The sequence below is a fragment of the Vicia villosa genome, linkage group LG5 (assembly GCF_029867415.1).
Source record: "Vicia villosa cultivar HV-30 ecotype Madison, WI linkage group LG5, Vvil1.0, whole genome shotgun sequence".
Classification (NCBI taxonomy): Eukaryota; Viridiplantae; Streptophyta; class Magnoliopsida; order Fabales; family Fabaceae; genus Vicia; species Vicia villosa.
Window position 1 is genome coordinate 137484267 of NC_081184.1, and position 14732 is coordinate 137498998.

Genomic DNA, 14732 nt, shown 5'->3' on the forward strand with positions numbered 1-14732 from the left:
TTAAAACGGTTTCTTGGATCTGGCTTACGATTGGGTCGACAAGACGTCAATATATTCCTCTGGATGAGCTTAAAAAAGTGTAATTGTTTATTGTAATCTTAATGACTTTGTATTGGGTTGTGAGTACCCCTAGTACTCACATCTTTTAATTAATACTTCTAACTTTGCTTATAAAAAAAAAAAAAAAATTTAAATTGAACAGCAACAATATTTTTGTTTTGAAATAAATTAAAATTCTAATACTAAATCCTTTCGTCCCTTTTCTTTTGATAGGAGTAATTCTTAACTCTTAAGTTATTTTTGTTCTTGAGTCAAATAGCAATAAAAGTATATACTCCAAAATCATATCATTTACACTTTTTATTCTTAGCATTACCGGTTTATGGTATTACTCTCCCGCGCAAGCAACACCATTTCCATTATCTTGTGATCTGCAAGCCAGATCCGATTCATACAATGGCGGGTCGATTTTTCGGATCTTCTGCTGCTTCGATCGCCATGATCGTCACCAACACGCCTTCCCAAGAACTCGCCCTAACCAACCTCGCCTACATCTCCGCCTCCGATCTTCCCAAATTCGCCGTTCCCGGTCACAGCAACCTTTACCTCGCTTCCATCGGCGATGTCTTCGTTTTCTCTCTCTCATATCCTTCATTCACTTCATTTCCTTTAATTTTCCATGTAAATCGCGTTGTTAAGTTCAATTCATTAGCGTAAAACTAATTTGTATTTTTGAAAATGTTATTCCTGGAAAATTGCAATGCTGGAAGGTGATAATTTATACATGAATATGTTAATTTTGTAATTGTGGCCTTAACTTTGAGAATACAGCTCATGAAAGCATACGTGGTGGTCACATTGCTTTGAATTCCATTCAGCGTCGATGTGCAAAAGTTTCTGCAGCTGAATCCGTAGATGTGACCCGGTTAGTTTGTTTTAGTGTGTATTTAGCTGATTAGCATTGAGTATTGACCTTCCATTTTGCTCATTGTTTGATTTGCTACGTTGTTCAAGATTCGTGCCGCCTGAAAACTTCAACCTGGCCATGCTTACAGTTGAATTGGACTTTGTTAAAAGGGTTGGGAGCAGGAGTGAACAGGTATTTAATGTGAATTGAAACAAGTTCATTTTTTAGTCATCAATCATAATATGCTGTTGATTAGAGTAGTTTGGGATAGAAATTGATGTTGCTGCATTGTCTTGTAGATTGATGCTCTTGTACTAGCCAAGCAACTTCGGAGAAGACTTAATAACCAGGTAGGGTCTTTCATAGGGCTACTTGTGCCCTTCAGTTTAACTACTAGTGTTGTTTACTTTTTAAGTAACAAACTTGAACATAGACATGTTATTCTTATGTAATCTTCCTTTTGTTTGATATACTAAATTCAATTGTAAAAAAATAATGCGGGTCTTATTTAATTCAGGTCATGACAGCAGGGCAGAAAGTGTTATTTGAGTTTCAGGGAAATAATTATAGCTTTACAGTCCGGGAAGCTACGGTTGAGGGCCGAGGAAAGTCTAACTCTATTGAAAGAGGGATGATTTTAGATGACACATTCTTTGTTTTTGATGCGCCACGTGATAGTGGAATTAAGGTGAGTTTCCTAATTTTCTTTGACATATACTCTACCGTTCAGTTCTTTTCGACACATTACAAATGCTTACACAGCTTAACTATCCCTTGATGCTTAATTTTACTGATTTGGGTAACGTTTATCCAAGCTTGATTTAGACTATTCATACAGAAGTTTTTGGTAATATCTTCTATATATCATTCCGTAATGAAGTCTAGTAAGTTAGTTTGATAATTGTTTCATGTATTCCGTGTGAGGTAATAGTTAACACTTTGCCATGTAAAATAATGTCATGTTCTTTAAACTTCTTCACTTCACTCTACAAACAATAACCAAGTATTTTACTCTTGGTAGGAAAACTTCCTAACTCTACGCTACTATATGTTGTGCTTTGCAGATTATCAATCAGCGTGAAGGTACTACTAGCAACATTTTTAAGCAGAAAGAATTTAACCTTGAGTCTCTGGGTATTGGTGGCCTGGGCGCAGAGTTTGCAGATATATTTCGAAGAGCTTTTGCATCTCGTGTTTTCCCTCCCCATGTGACATCTAAGTAATAGATCTGATATTACGGTCCATTTAATCCCACTGTTTTTTGATATATCATGTTCTCATTTGGAAGCCATTGAGATTTCAGATTAGGGATCAAGCATGTAAAAGGCATGCTGCTTTTTGGTCCGCCTGGAACTGGAAAGACTCTTATGGCACGTCAAATTGGAAAAATTTTGAACGGCAAGGATCCAAAGGTTTGGAAACCACTCCTTATACTTGTGTAATATAGATGTGCATCTATATTACTTATTACACATGCAATCACCTATGGTTAATAGAGATAGAATATTTGTGAAATCTTTTATTTAGTTAATACTGTTTACTCTCCTAATTGCTTTTCATAGAGTATTTGCCTTGGAATATGTTTTTCTGGAATGTTTTTACAATTTGTTACTTTATTCCTTTCCTACTACTATTTTTCACTAAATATTTGGCATAACATGATCATTTCCATGTGTTCTCACAAATTAATTTTCATCATAAACATAGGCTTGATTTAAGAATTTTAAATCCTGTTACTTGCAGTCAACATTTGCCGATTTCTTATACTATGCCTTGCACGTGTCTTGGTGGGTGTAACTTTCTCCTGGCATATTTTCAGTTCTCTCCATGCTTTTATCATTTATGCCTTCTACACTAACATAATTTTTGGAAATCGTAATTTTTTCTTTGCTTTAGATTCCTTAACTGATTGACATATTTGAATAATTTTAAAATTGGATGGGAAATATATGGTTTGCTTTCTATAGGTTGATGCCTGGTTACTATATTTTTGGTGGTTGATGAATCTTAGTTTTCCTTTTCTTACCTGTATTAGATTGTAAATGGCCCTGAAGTGTTGAGCAAGTTTGTGGGAGAAACTGAAAAGAATGTAAGGGACCTTTTTGCTGATGCCGAACAGGATCAGAGGACCCTAGGTGATGGATATATATGCATTGCATGTTCTTTAAGTTCAAATCTATAAGATAATTCACTTACCTTGTTCTCTGTTTTCAGGGGATGAAAGTGATTTGCATGTTATTATATTTGATGAAATCGATGCTATTTGTAAGGTACGGGGTTTCTCAAACATTATTTCAACATCAATTATCTGTTGTGTTGCTCTAGTCAATTTATTAATAAGTAACACAACATTTGCATTAACTGGTGGAATATATAAAGTCCTTAAAAGAGAAACTACAAAAGAATCAAACGAGAAGTACAAACTCCTAACGCATCAGTAGCCACCTACTGCTTAATCCGAGGAGGAGGATGCTAAAAAATTCACCAAATATTCTCCAAACTCGCACCCTCAAGAGGGAAGACAATCCACGGCCGTATTTTTCTCTTGATAAATATGATTATTGCAAACACTCTAATCAGCCTCCAACCAGCCTTCCGCAGTCTCCTAATCTTTCTTGGACACTATCCAAAGAACCACCTTGCAAGCTTCTAATAACAACATATGAATCTAACGTCACCACTGAAGGTCTATATCTAAACCCTCGTAAGCCTTCCATAGTTCTTCCATGTAAGTACACATTGAGCCAAAAGGCTTAGCATACCCCACACCCAACAGCCTCTATCACCCCAATAACACCTCTGAAGCCAGCTGACAGATTATTACCACTCGAGGGACCATCCGTGTTTATTCGAGGCCACCCATGCCTAGATGCCTGCTAACTATTCATCACTTCTGATTTGGCACACATGCAATGGGGGTGAAAACTTTGCCCGTCCCTCGTATAGTGAGAAACATATTGAGTAATTATCTGGGAAGGAAAAGGAGGCCGCACAAAATATCCAACACGAGTACCAGAACGTGATCGCACTTGAATGCGGGGCTATGAAAATACTGGCTGTAACCAATTTGGACATTCTTTTGCACACAAAAATGAAAAATAAAATCAAAATAATCCTACAATAATTATGATTTTTTTAACTAATAACTTGCATAATTTGAAACTAGCTTCTATGTCTCAACATTTTTGAAGATCTCTTAACCACTGATAAAAAGCTTATAAAGGAATTTTGGTTAGTAAAGAATAAATATTATCTATATAGAGAAGTTCCTATATGCCAGAAGTTAATCCACACTCTGCTATATGTTTCTTTTCATGTCTTGTGAAGTCCAGAGGCTCAACTAAAGATGGTACAGGGGTTCATGATAGCATTGTGAACCAGCTTCTTACTAAGGTCCGTGAAAGTGTTAAATCTTATAATTTTTTTAAATATGTATCTATAGTAGTTACCAGTAATTCTAAGAGATTTTGTTTTGTGTGTAGATAGATGGTGTGGAATCACTGAACAATGTTTTGCTTATTGGAATGACTAACAGAAAGGACATGCTTGATGAAGCACTCTTAAGGTCATCTATATGATTATACCTCTATCTCTTGTTCTAGATCTGAACATATTCTTTTCCTGAAAGTAAAAATATTAACAGTTAACATTGATATGCTATAATTTTGTCAAATCTACTTCCAATTTGAGTGTTTTTTTATAGAATGTTAGAAGTTGAGCAGATGAGGAAATGCATGAAATAATAGCAAATGAAATAAATCAGAGAGTGAGAATTCAAAATAGACTAGTGAATTTGATCACATCTAAGTATATTTTTGGAGAACGTAACAGATCTATTAGATCTGCAACTGCCTGACAGCTACCGGTGTTTGAATTTTTTTACAACAAAACTCAATAACAAATAGCGTGACTAAATTTTCTAACTGTCAAGAGTTGCAGCTGATACGAGTATACAGTACAGTTAACCCCTCACACTGTTCTGATATTCTCCAACATAAAATTATTAGAGTTTGAAAAAAATTGTGACTGGTTGCTTTAGTCTACGCACACACATATACATCAGCAATAACCTAAATTTAATCTAATCTGCACCAATCATTATTTGGTATTAGATAACAATACTCTTTATGCATGCAACTTTTTTAATGCACCCCCTCAAATTGGATCATACTTGTCATAGTTTATGCACTTAGATTGTTATAAATAAACTCAACCCAAGGCCCGGTAGAACTTTTCTGTATATATGCTAATTGGTCATTGAAGTTGACTAAATTAGTAATGTTCTTCCTTTATAAAGCCTTTTCTCTAGCATAGTGATGCTAAATCTGTGTTTGATCCAGTCATGAAAGATTTGATTGAAAGCACTTTGGTTTAAAAAAAAAAAATCCTTCAATGTTGCTAAATAGCTGGTATAGCGGTGTTATACCTCTTTAGCAAAATGGAATTTGAACAAACCGCTATTGTTCCATGATACGCTATTTAGTACAAAATGTTATCAAATAGCCGTTACAGCGGCACTATAGCACTACTGCATCAGAATTATAACAAACAACTACTTTCTGCAATCTGTATTAACAACACTGATTTCCATAATGCCTTCCAACTTAAGATGTTAAATTAATTGGTCCGAGTTCATATGTTTGTTATGAAGGGAAGCAATTATCTCTTAATTTAGAGCCTATAAGCTAAACACCATGCATGTGCTTAACTCGATGCTTCATTCTGAAATTTGTAATTGATTTATATAGTTGCCACATGCCTATGTTTATGTGCCGCATATCTTCTTGTCATTTATCACCTACTATTATGTCTTGTAGACCCGGGCGGTTGGAAGTCCAAGTTGAGATAAGTCTCCCGGATGAAAATGGTCGATTGCAAATTCTTCAAATTCATACTAACAAGATGAAAGAGAATTCTTTTCTAGCTCCTGATGTGAATCTTCAAGAGCTTGGTATGTGTTTAGTGATGCCTAATATATCTGCTATCATCAATAAAGTAATAATTATTTTTGGATGACTATGCTTCTTAATATATCTGCTATCATCAATAAAGTAATAATTGTTTTTGGATGATTATGCTTCTTAATTGCATTAGCAGAATATTTCCCTACTAGGGCATTATAGCATGATTTATTTGTTAAGATGTTTTTGTTTGTTAGTTTCATCCATCACATGCAAACTGAGGTGGAGTCTGGCAAATTAAAAATTGGTTCAAAGATGTTTTCACTGAAAACAGTTTATAAATCTATGCAATATTTAACTCTAACTGATTCCAAATCACCTAACATAGGCTTGGACATTCTATTTGTGACGGAACAGATTTTAGGTGTCCAATTACTTCTTAACACATTTGTTTGTGTCAGTGTCCAATTACTTCTTAACACATTTGTTTGTGTCAAACTCACGTTATTTCTAGCATGGTGATGGTGACTATCTTGATTTATCTTTGCTTCATTGAGAATCACAATTAGTTTGTCTAGAATTTGGATACTAGTTTTTCTACTTTTTAACAAATATTGTTCCTTAAAATGTTATTGAGTTTTAAATAAAATTGCGAGGGAAGGTTTTTTTTAGTCTAGCATAAATTAAGTACAATCTCACTTGTTTCTTTTGTTGAAATAGTAGAGTTAAATAATAAATGTTTACCGGATAAAAATTGTGTTAGAGCTGGTATATATAATTGAATAAAGTAGAATAAGAACAGAATTTATAGGATACTTTCTCTGCAGAATCATCTTAAAACAGATGATATACATTTATCATAGCAATCACACACCATAAAGGAAAGTCTAAAAAGACAGAGGTAGTAAAGTTACAAGGTTATGCACTTCCAAGAAATTCGTGAGTCTTGGTCTCTCTCTTCCAAGAATTAGAGAGCTTGGTCTCTCCCTCCCAATAACCAGTTGCTAATTTCCCACTTAACTCTTCCCTTATCTTTCCCTATTGTTTCACACATTAACATACTATAATATATAACTTCTACAATAACTGCTGCAGTTATTTCATATCCTCTACTTTCGTATTTTTGTATTTTATTTTTGTATTTTTTCAGATACAATGTCTAACAGTACTCCCTTCCAAAAAAATCACCTTGCCCTCAAGGTGAAATAAAGGAGATAGCTCCATGTAGTTGCAACCGGTTCCCAAGCAGCTTCAAAATCTTAAATTTTCGATTGCCTCCATTGTTGTTCATTACTCCTGGAACCAATTTGATTCCCTAAGTCTCCTCCCAGCCCTTGATGATTTTCTCCATCCATACTTTCATCAAATACAGGTATTGTTAATTTCCACCATTGATAATGCTGAAACAACCTCGCACCAGATTATTAAGGAAAATCTTGAGAGACAGGGATAGAAATGTTACAAGTTTATGCCCTTCCAAGAGCTTTTGAGAGTTTTGGTCTCTCCATTCTTAGAGAGCTTGATCACTCCTTCCTAGTAACCAATTGATAATTCCTCCCAACTTTTCCTTTGTCTTTCCCTATTTGTTTCGTAACACACCATAACTGACAAATAATAATAAAACTTAACCGTATTTCTTTGATAAGCTCTATTACCATCTTAGGCATATGGATTGATCCTAACTCATCATTACAAAATCTGCCATGTCTCAGTAAACATTTTTTCATGTGATATCTTATATAATGTGGACTCTGCATCAAAAATTAGTATTGTAGTATTTTAATTAGACAATTTGAAAAGTTCTCCTGTGTTTCTGCATACTCACGTTTTTATCTTCTCCGGTCTTCCCTGGTATGGTCTTTCATCTTTGTTCCATCTTGGTGGTCATTTGCTAGTATTCTATGCTTTATAACGCGTGTCTTTCAATGTCAGTGCATGTGCTTGATAGGTTTTATGTATGTTTTTGAGTATGAAAACCATCGTCTCAAGAGGCAAAGATATTTAAAAAACATAAATTTAGTCTTGTGCTTTGAGATAATTCCTTAATATGCTTCATAAACTATGAAACACAAGCATAGACATCATTATTTCCAAAATGCAGGATACTGACACAAAAATGTGGGTGTACACACAAACACATTAGATTCAGTAATTTATCAGCTTTTCTTATAGAAGAACAAAGAGAGGTGACATTTGATGATTCACATAATCAAAGTTAGAAGAAAAATTCAGCCAATTAGAAACGTGCACGAAAGCAAATATAAATTTCCACAAGTTACAGTCTACTGCAGCAAAGGTATAAAAAATAGGTACCTTCTTAAAAAGATGTCCCTTTTGGCTAGAACCGTCTCCTGACCGTGTTAGTATAATAGTGCCTGAATGAAACACAGTATTTTTTGTCATTGGACACTTAAATGTTTCCGTACCCAGGAGTTTCTTTTGGTTAATGGATTCAACTAGTAATCTGATGATAATCAGATAATAAAAAAACATAGTACTATGAAGATAATAAGATAGTGAAAAAACATTATTCATGTTGTTTGTTAATATATTTTGTATTTATTTATTATTTGATTTATGTGTTAGGATCCTAGTTTTCTTAGATAGCTCATTCTGTTTTGATTTGATCAGAATATTATGGGATTGTGTTTGCTTTGTCTCTTATACATACACTTGTAAATCTCCTATGAATCAATAACAAAAATATTCAAAATTTGTAATCAGTTATTTGATCATATTAATTCTTTATTAACAATCATGTAAATGTATGAAGTGATACAAATGATTTATGCTAATATTGTTTTTCATTTTACTGAAAAAGAGGAAATAAATTATTAGAATCATGGCTTTTGAATTATGAAGAGCATGGAAGACTTACTCCGGATTTACCTTTTCTTTTTTTCGTGCAGCTGCTCGAACTAAAAACTATAGTGGTGCGGAACTTGAAGGTGTTGTGAAAAGTGCTGTTTCATATGCTTTAAATAGACAATTGAGCCTTGAAGATCTCACTAAGCCAGTGGAGGAGGAAAACATTAAGGTTACGATGGATGACTTTTTGAATGCACTTCATGAAGTTATTCCTGCATTTGGAGCTTCCACTGATGATCTTGAGCGATGCAGGTATGGGTCACAAGGCTTTATGGTTTTTAGATATGGGTTAAGCAATTTCATTCTATTTATTCTTGCCCATTGTTATTCTGAAATTTTCATAAAATGTACTCTGTAGAAGAGATTTCACGAATAAAGTAATATTCCAAAAAAAAGTGTCTGCATTACAGATGGGATTATATTCAAAGCATGCATGTGTTCTCTAGTTTGACTCAGAATGTTATAAACTTTTCTAGAGTCTTCCATTCTGTTTTCTCTTATTCTGATTGTTAGTTTAATTGTGTTAGTTATTAGTTAGTTTCTATTTCTTCTTTGTACTTTTAGAATCATCAATGCATGTTATGTACTTATAAATACCTTCCTATAAGAACCTCATAGGCCCAATGATAGAAAGTTGGGATTTCAGAATAATAACTTGGATTCTCTTTTTGACATTCCTTTTCTCCCAAACTTCACTAGAGTATGAGCAAGAAAATAAAGGGAAGTTTTTGGAACATTGAGAAAGTGAAAGAGAGGAAAAGCCAAAGAGCAATCTCTAAACTCTGCATTTCATATTTTGTTCGACCAAGTATTGAGTTCATAAAGTCAAAGTCTGTTGTACAGGGGAAGGAAACTGTTGCAGCATTTTGCCAACTGTTAGCTTCTGTGACTTCAATAGACTCTTAACAAATAACAGCTAATAGTTACAAGCAGTTAAAACAGAAGTTAACAGTTGCCAAATGCGAGTATTTATTATTCAATTTTGTACCTTCCTTCGCTATTATAGCAAAAAGACTGTGCAGCCTTTTAATCTGACAAAAATAAAGTAAAACATCAAAGAGTACAATTTTCAAATTATATGAATGATATTTTGCTACCTCTGGTCACCATTTGAATGCAAAACACCAAGTAATTTGATGGCTTGAAAGGCATTTATAAGTTTTTTTTGCAAATGTAGTTTGCGGGGCTTCCTTGGATAGTTTATCACTCATGTTTTTGCAGCTTTGCTGGTTTTCATAGTTTTAGTTATTTTCAAAAGCTTTTATTTAGTTTTATGATGTGGTTATCTGAAATTACTATAGAAATAATAAAATTTGCTGTGTTATAAGGTTTTGTGTTATTTGATTTGTAGACTCCATGGCATGGTGGAGTGTGGTGACCGACATAAGCACATTTATCAGAGAGCAATGCTAGTTGCGGAGCAAGTTAAAGTGAGTAAAGGAAGCCCTCTTGTTACTTGTCTTCTGGAAGGTTATCGGGGCAGGTATGTGTTGATTTTCCCAGTCAAATGACTTTTTATGATGACATGTTTCCTAACTGCTTTGTTGTTATAGTGGTAAAACCGCACTTGCAGCTACTATAGGTATCGATAGTGACTTCGCTTATGTCAAGATAGTAAGTTCTGTCCTTATCTTGAACATTACACACTAGAAATCTATAATGCTTTTGAAATAACAATTATGGCCAAAATTTTTAACTTTGATCTTCTGTAATTGGATAGATTTCAGCTGAAACAATGATTGGTCTACATGAGAGCTCTAAATGTGCCCAGATTATTAAGGTATGTCATAGTATTTTGAGCCATTCTTTTTAACCTATTGAGAATTGCATGTATAAATATTTTCTGTAGAGTGTAGACTAGATTACAGACATTTTGCAAGCCAGGTTTTATTGAATCAACAGTCAAATATATGCTTTTAACTTTCAATTCTCTTTAGCACTTTAACAACTACATCAATAGTGTTATTTTAGCATTTTCTAATTTGTCATGAAAGTCAAGATTTGATGATTTCTAATAGGTTTTTGAGGATGCATACAAGTCACCTTTGAGCGTCATTGTTCTTGATGACATTGAGAGGTACGATTTGTAATTGTTCTTTTATCATTCTTATCTATAATTCCTCCTCGAAAATTAATTATTTCATTGTACATTGATCCAGATTATTGGAGTATGTTCCCATTGGTCCTCGATTCTCAAACCTTATTTCTCAGACACTACTGGTTTTGCTCAAGAAACTTCCCCCAAAGGTTTCTGTTTGTCCTTGTCTTTTGAGTTTTGTAGAAATCATATATTAATATATTTCAAAAGCATGAATTAAATACACCCACCAATCTATTCTAACCTAATGGACCTGGTAAATGGGTCAAATACAACCATTACTCTAATAGTTAAAATATACACTATTTACAACACTCTTCCTCAAGCTGGTGAATGGATCTGGTAAATGGGTCAAATACAACTAATACTAATAGTTACAAATAAACACTATTTACAACACTCTCTCTCTCAAGCTGGTGAATGAGTATCTATCAGTCCTAACTTGAAAACAGTCCTTTCAAAGTTGTTGCTCATCCTCTTATTTATAAGATCTGCAAGGTTGCCTTGGTTGTAGGCATGTGGAGTGTTGATTAGGCCATTCTACTTTTTCTTTGATGACATGCCAATCAACTTCAATATGTTTGAAGCACGGACAGACACCTTTAGGAGTAGGCATATTGTGGTGTCTGACACGTGTCGGTGTTTAACAATTGTATGACACCCGCACGACACATGTCGGAAAGTCAAAAATGTCGGAAAAGTCAAACAAGTGTCCCCAAATTTTTTTCTTTGTTCGACACTCTTTGAATCTTGTCTGACACCCGTATGACACTCATAACACACTATTGTTGGCAAACTGGTGTTTCTCTTTGTAGCCGAAGGGAGAGTTGGGCACGTGAAGTGCAGATCTACTGCTATTAGATCTTACTATATTTTACTGTTCCAGTTGGCTAACCAAAATATAATAACTGGTTTTCAAATCGTCAAATCACAATTATGATCATATTGTTCTTTTGGCAGATTTTCTACCTAAAACATACTGAATTCAAGTTTTTTTTTGTGTTAACTGAGAAACTAGGTTTTCAATATGCAACACCTTAAGTATATGAAGTTTTAGTGCATGCATATTTTTTCTGCTATTGATGCAAATATGTTTTACTGTTGAGAGTTCATCACCAGACTGTCAATATCACCAAAATAAAAATAGAAATATCAATGGCAAGTAATTTTTTGTTGATGTTATGTAAACCTCATTGTTAATAATATGCATTTCTAACCATGTTTTCAGGGTAAAAAACTCATGGTAATTGGAACAACTAGTGAAGTAGATTTCTTGGACTCGATTGGTTTTTGTAATAACTTCTCGATAACTTACAATGTTCCTACATTGAGCACAAATGATGCGAAGAAGGTAAACTTATATCCGATCTTTTTACATGCTATTGACATATTTGAAATAACAATTTAATTTGTTTCAGGAGTTTATTTTCTAAGTTGTTACTGTTGCTTATATTATAAACACTAGTTTAAAATAAATATTAAACATCTTTTTTTCATTTGTAAAATTTCAGGTCCTTGAACAGTTGAATGTTTTTGCGGATGACGATATTGATTCTGCCGCAGAGGCATTGGATAATGTACGTATCATTACTCCGTTTATTTTTTCTTTGTGATGGTTTGGTTATTTGTAATACACTGATAGTTAATTGTAAAATACTAGTTATAGCTATCAATCTGCACATGGACAGTTAAAAATTGCTGATAGTTTGGTTATTATTGTCAATTTTTAACTGTCCATGTGCAGCTAAGCTTGTTAGTAGTATAGGTGATAGTAGTCTGTTTGTTGATAGTTTTTTAATCTTTTTGCGAATGTGGTATGCTCAACTTAGTATTTCTAGCCTACTATGTAAGTTAAATTGTTTGCTAACTAGCTATAGCTGCTTATAGTATTTCCTACTGGTAACTAGTGGTTGTCCAAGAACATTTGCTGCTATATTTGTACTTGCTCTAACTCCAATTTCATGCTCAATGTTATCCTCAGATGCCTATCAAGAAGCTATACATGTTGATTGAGATGGCAGCGCAAGGTGCACAAGGTGGATCAGCAGAAGCTATCTATGCCGGCAAAGAGAAAATTAATATATCTCATTTCTTCGATTGCCTTGGAGATGTTGTCAGATTAATATAATTTTGTGTCATCAAGTGCTTTTACAGTAGAGTGAGTGCATTGTATCATCACTGTTTTACATAATTGAATATCATTTTTTTTTGTATATTTAAAATTATCACGAAGCATAATACTTCTGTTGAGTTTTGAGGAGGCTTTATCAATTACCGTTGCTTGATTATGCTGATTGTAATTTTGAGATAGGTGTTATCTGTTTGTGGTTATGGCTTAGTTTGAATTGAGCTGTACTAAATTGGCGTAAGCATAACCTTTGTCTTGGGGATTCAACATTATCGAAATATCTTATTATGATACTTTACTGCAATATTTTTGTAAATTTGAAAAGGTAAAAATTCGCAGAATATTATGGTAAAAGAGAACTACTACTTCAGGAGGGTGTATAATTGGGGTTGGTAGGACAAAATTGTCGAAGAAATGGTGTAACCGGTTACATTTTTGGTGTAACTGATTACCACCTTGGTCTATAGTAAAAGAGGTAGACAATATTGATTGTAACCGGTTACAGGTAGGTGTAACTAGTTACCATATTACTAGAATTAGCCATAATCAAGCCAGTGACGTTTGTAATCGGTTATAGGTTTTATCGGTTATAGGTTTTATGTAATGAGATGTGTTCGAAATTTTTTTTTTTTTTTCATTTAGTTGGTTAGTTGTATGGTTATGTATTGATGTTAAATAACCCAATTTGGGTTGTTAATAATAATGCCTCAAACACACAATCGAGTTTTGTCCCGACATTAAGAGTCTGATTTTTTTTTATCAAACACTTGTGTGCAAAAATTATTTCCATCTCCAATGAACGGATCCCGGTGAATCTTTCAATTCTCGATGCGAAGAATTATGACAAGTAGGCATGGTAATGGGGAGGATCGGAGGCGGTTTTTACCTCCTCCAGACTCGATTTCCCAAACAATCTGAGTACCCCGCCCCAAACCCAAAAGAGGATGGATAATTAAAATCCGGCGCCATTTTGTTAAAAGGGTAAGTATTTCCTTTATCGTTTCCTCAGGGATTGAAGCGATATTATCGCCGTTCTACAGTTTAAGGTATTTTGAGTTAAGGTTTTGAAAGGGTTTAATGCCATAAGATAGCATGAAAAGAAATTAAAGACAATAACTTAGGGTTTAAAAACGATTTGGTAAAACTGTGTCAAGATTAGTTTTCATTAGCTTGCTTTGTATATACTCTGATGATTATGTATATGAACATATTCATGATTAATACAACCACGTATCCTCTCGATACCGTTTATCTCTAAAGCAATATTGTGAATGTTATTATATTAACCGTCAGATGATCTCTCATGCCGACAATTAACATAATAATCTTTAAAGCTTGATACTAGTGATTATCAACTCACAAATCTATCTCTAGAGTTTGTTCATTGATAGATGAATATCCTTTAAGTCAAGATTTGAAACATCTCTCAATAGTGTATCAAAACAACATATAAACATGAATAACAAAGATATTCACCATATATTAATCATCAACAAGGTTCATATACAAAAGATCAAACTAAATACATACTATACAAGCTAACTACCTCTAATCTTGACACATGAGAAGTTTAGCTCTCCATAGCTTCAACAACAAACATCAAGACAAGATCTCCTAGCATGAAAATCCAAGGAAGATGAAGAAAAATGCTTGAGAAATTTGAATGATTATGAGTTTTTCTTTCTTCTTCTCTTGCCCTAGAGTGTGTGGTTGGTAAGAATGAAAAAGAAGATAAGAATAATCCTAAAAATATCTCTAAGTGCCTAAAAGTAGCACACTTGAAAAAGTAACCCCGCTTAGCGCACAGACGGCTGCTAAGCGGACAAGCAA

The 14732-nt window shown here is 33.9% G+C and overlaps 1 protein-coding gene across 1 annotated transcript; it reads left to right on the top strand.

The window, feature by feature from the left end:
- The first annotated feature begins 272 nt into the window (after window positions 1-272).
- Window positions 273-13206, top strand: LOC131602688 (vesicle-fusing ATPase-like). Its single transcript, XM_058874856.1, has 21 exons — window positions 273-643; window positions 829-925; window positions 1015-1099; window positions 1207-1257; window positions 1425-1595; window positions 1972-2126; window positions 2211-2319; window positions 2943-3042; window positions 3122-3177; window positions 4235-4300; window positions 4390-4472; window positions 5725-5858; window positions 8718-8928; window positions 10028-10159; window positions 10230-10290; window positions 10397-10456; window positions 10695-10753; window positions 10836-10923; window positions 12003-12125; window positions 12286-12351; window positions 12756-13206. Exons 1-21 carry the CDS (start codon window positions 457-459, stop codon window positions 12900-12902), a joined length of 2241 nt encoding a protein of 746 aa, XP_058730839.1. The 5' UTR covers window positions 273-456; the 3' UTR covers window positions 12903-13206.
- Window positions 13207-14732: the final 1526 nt, after the last annotated feature.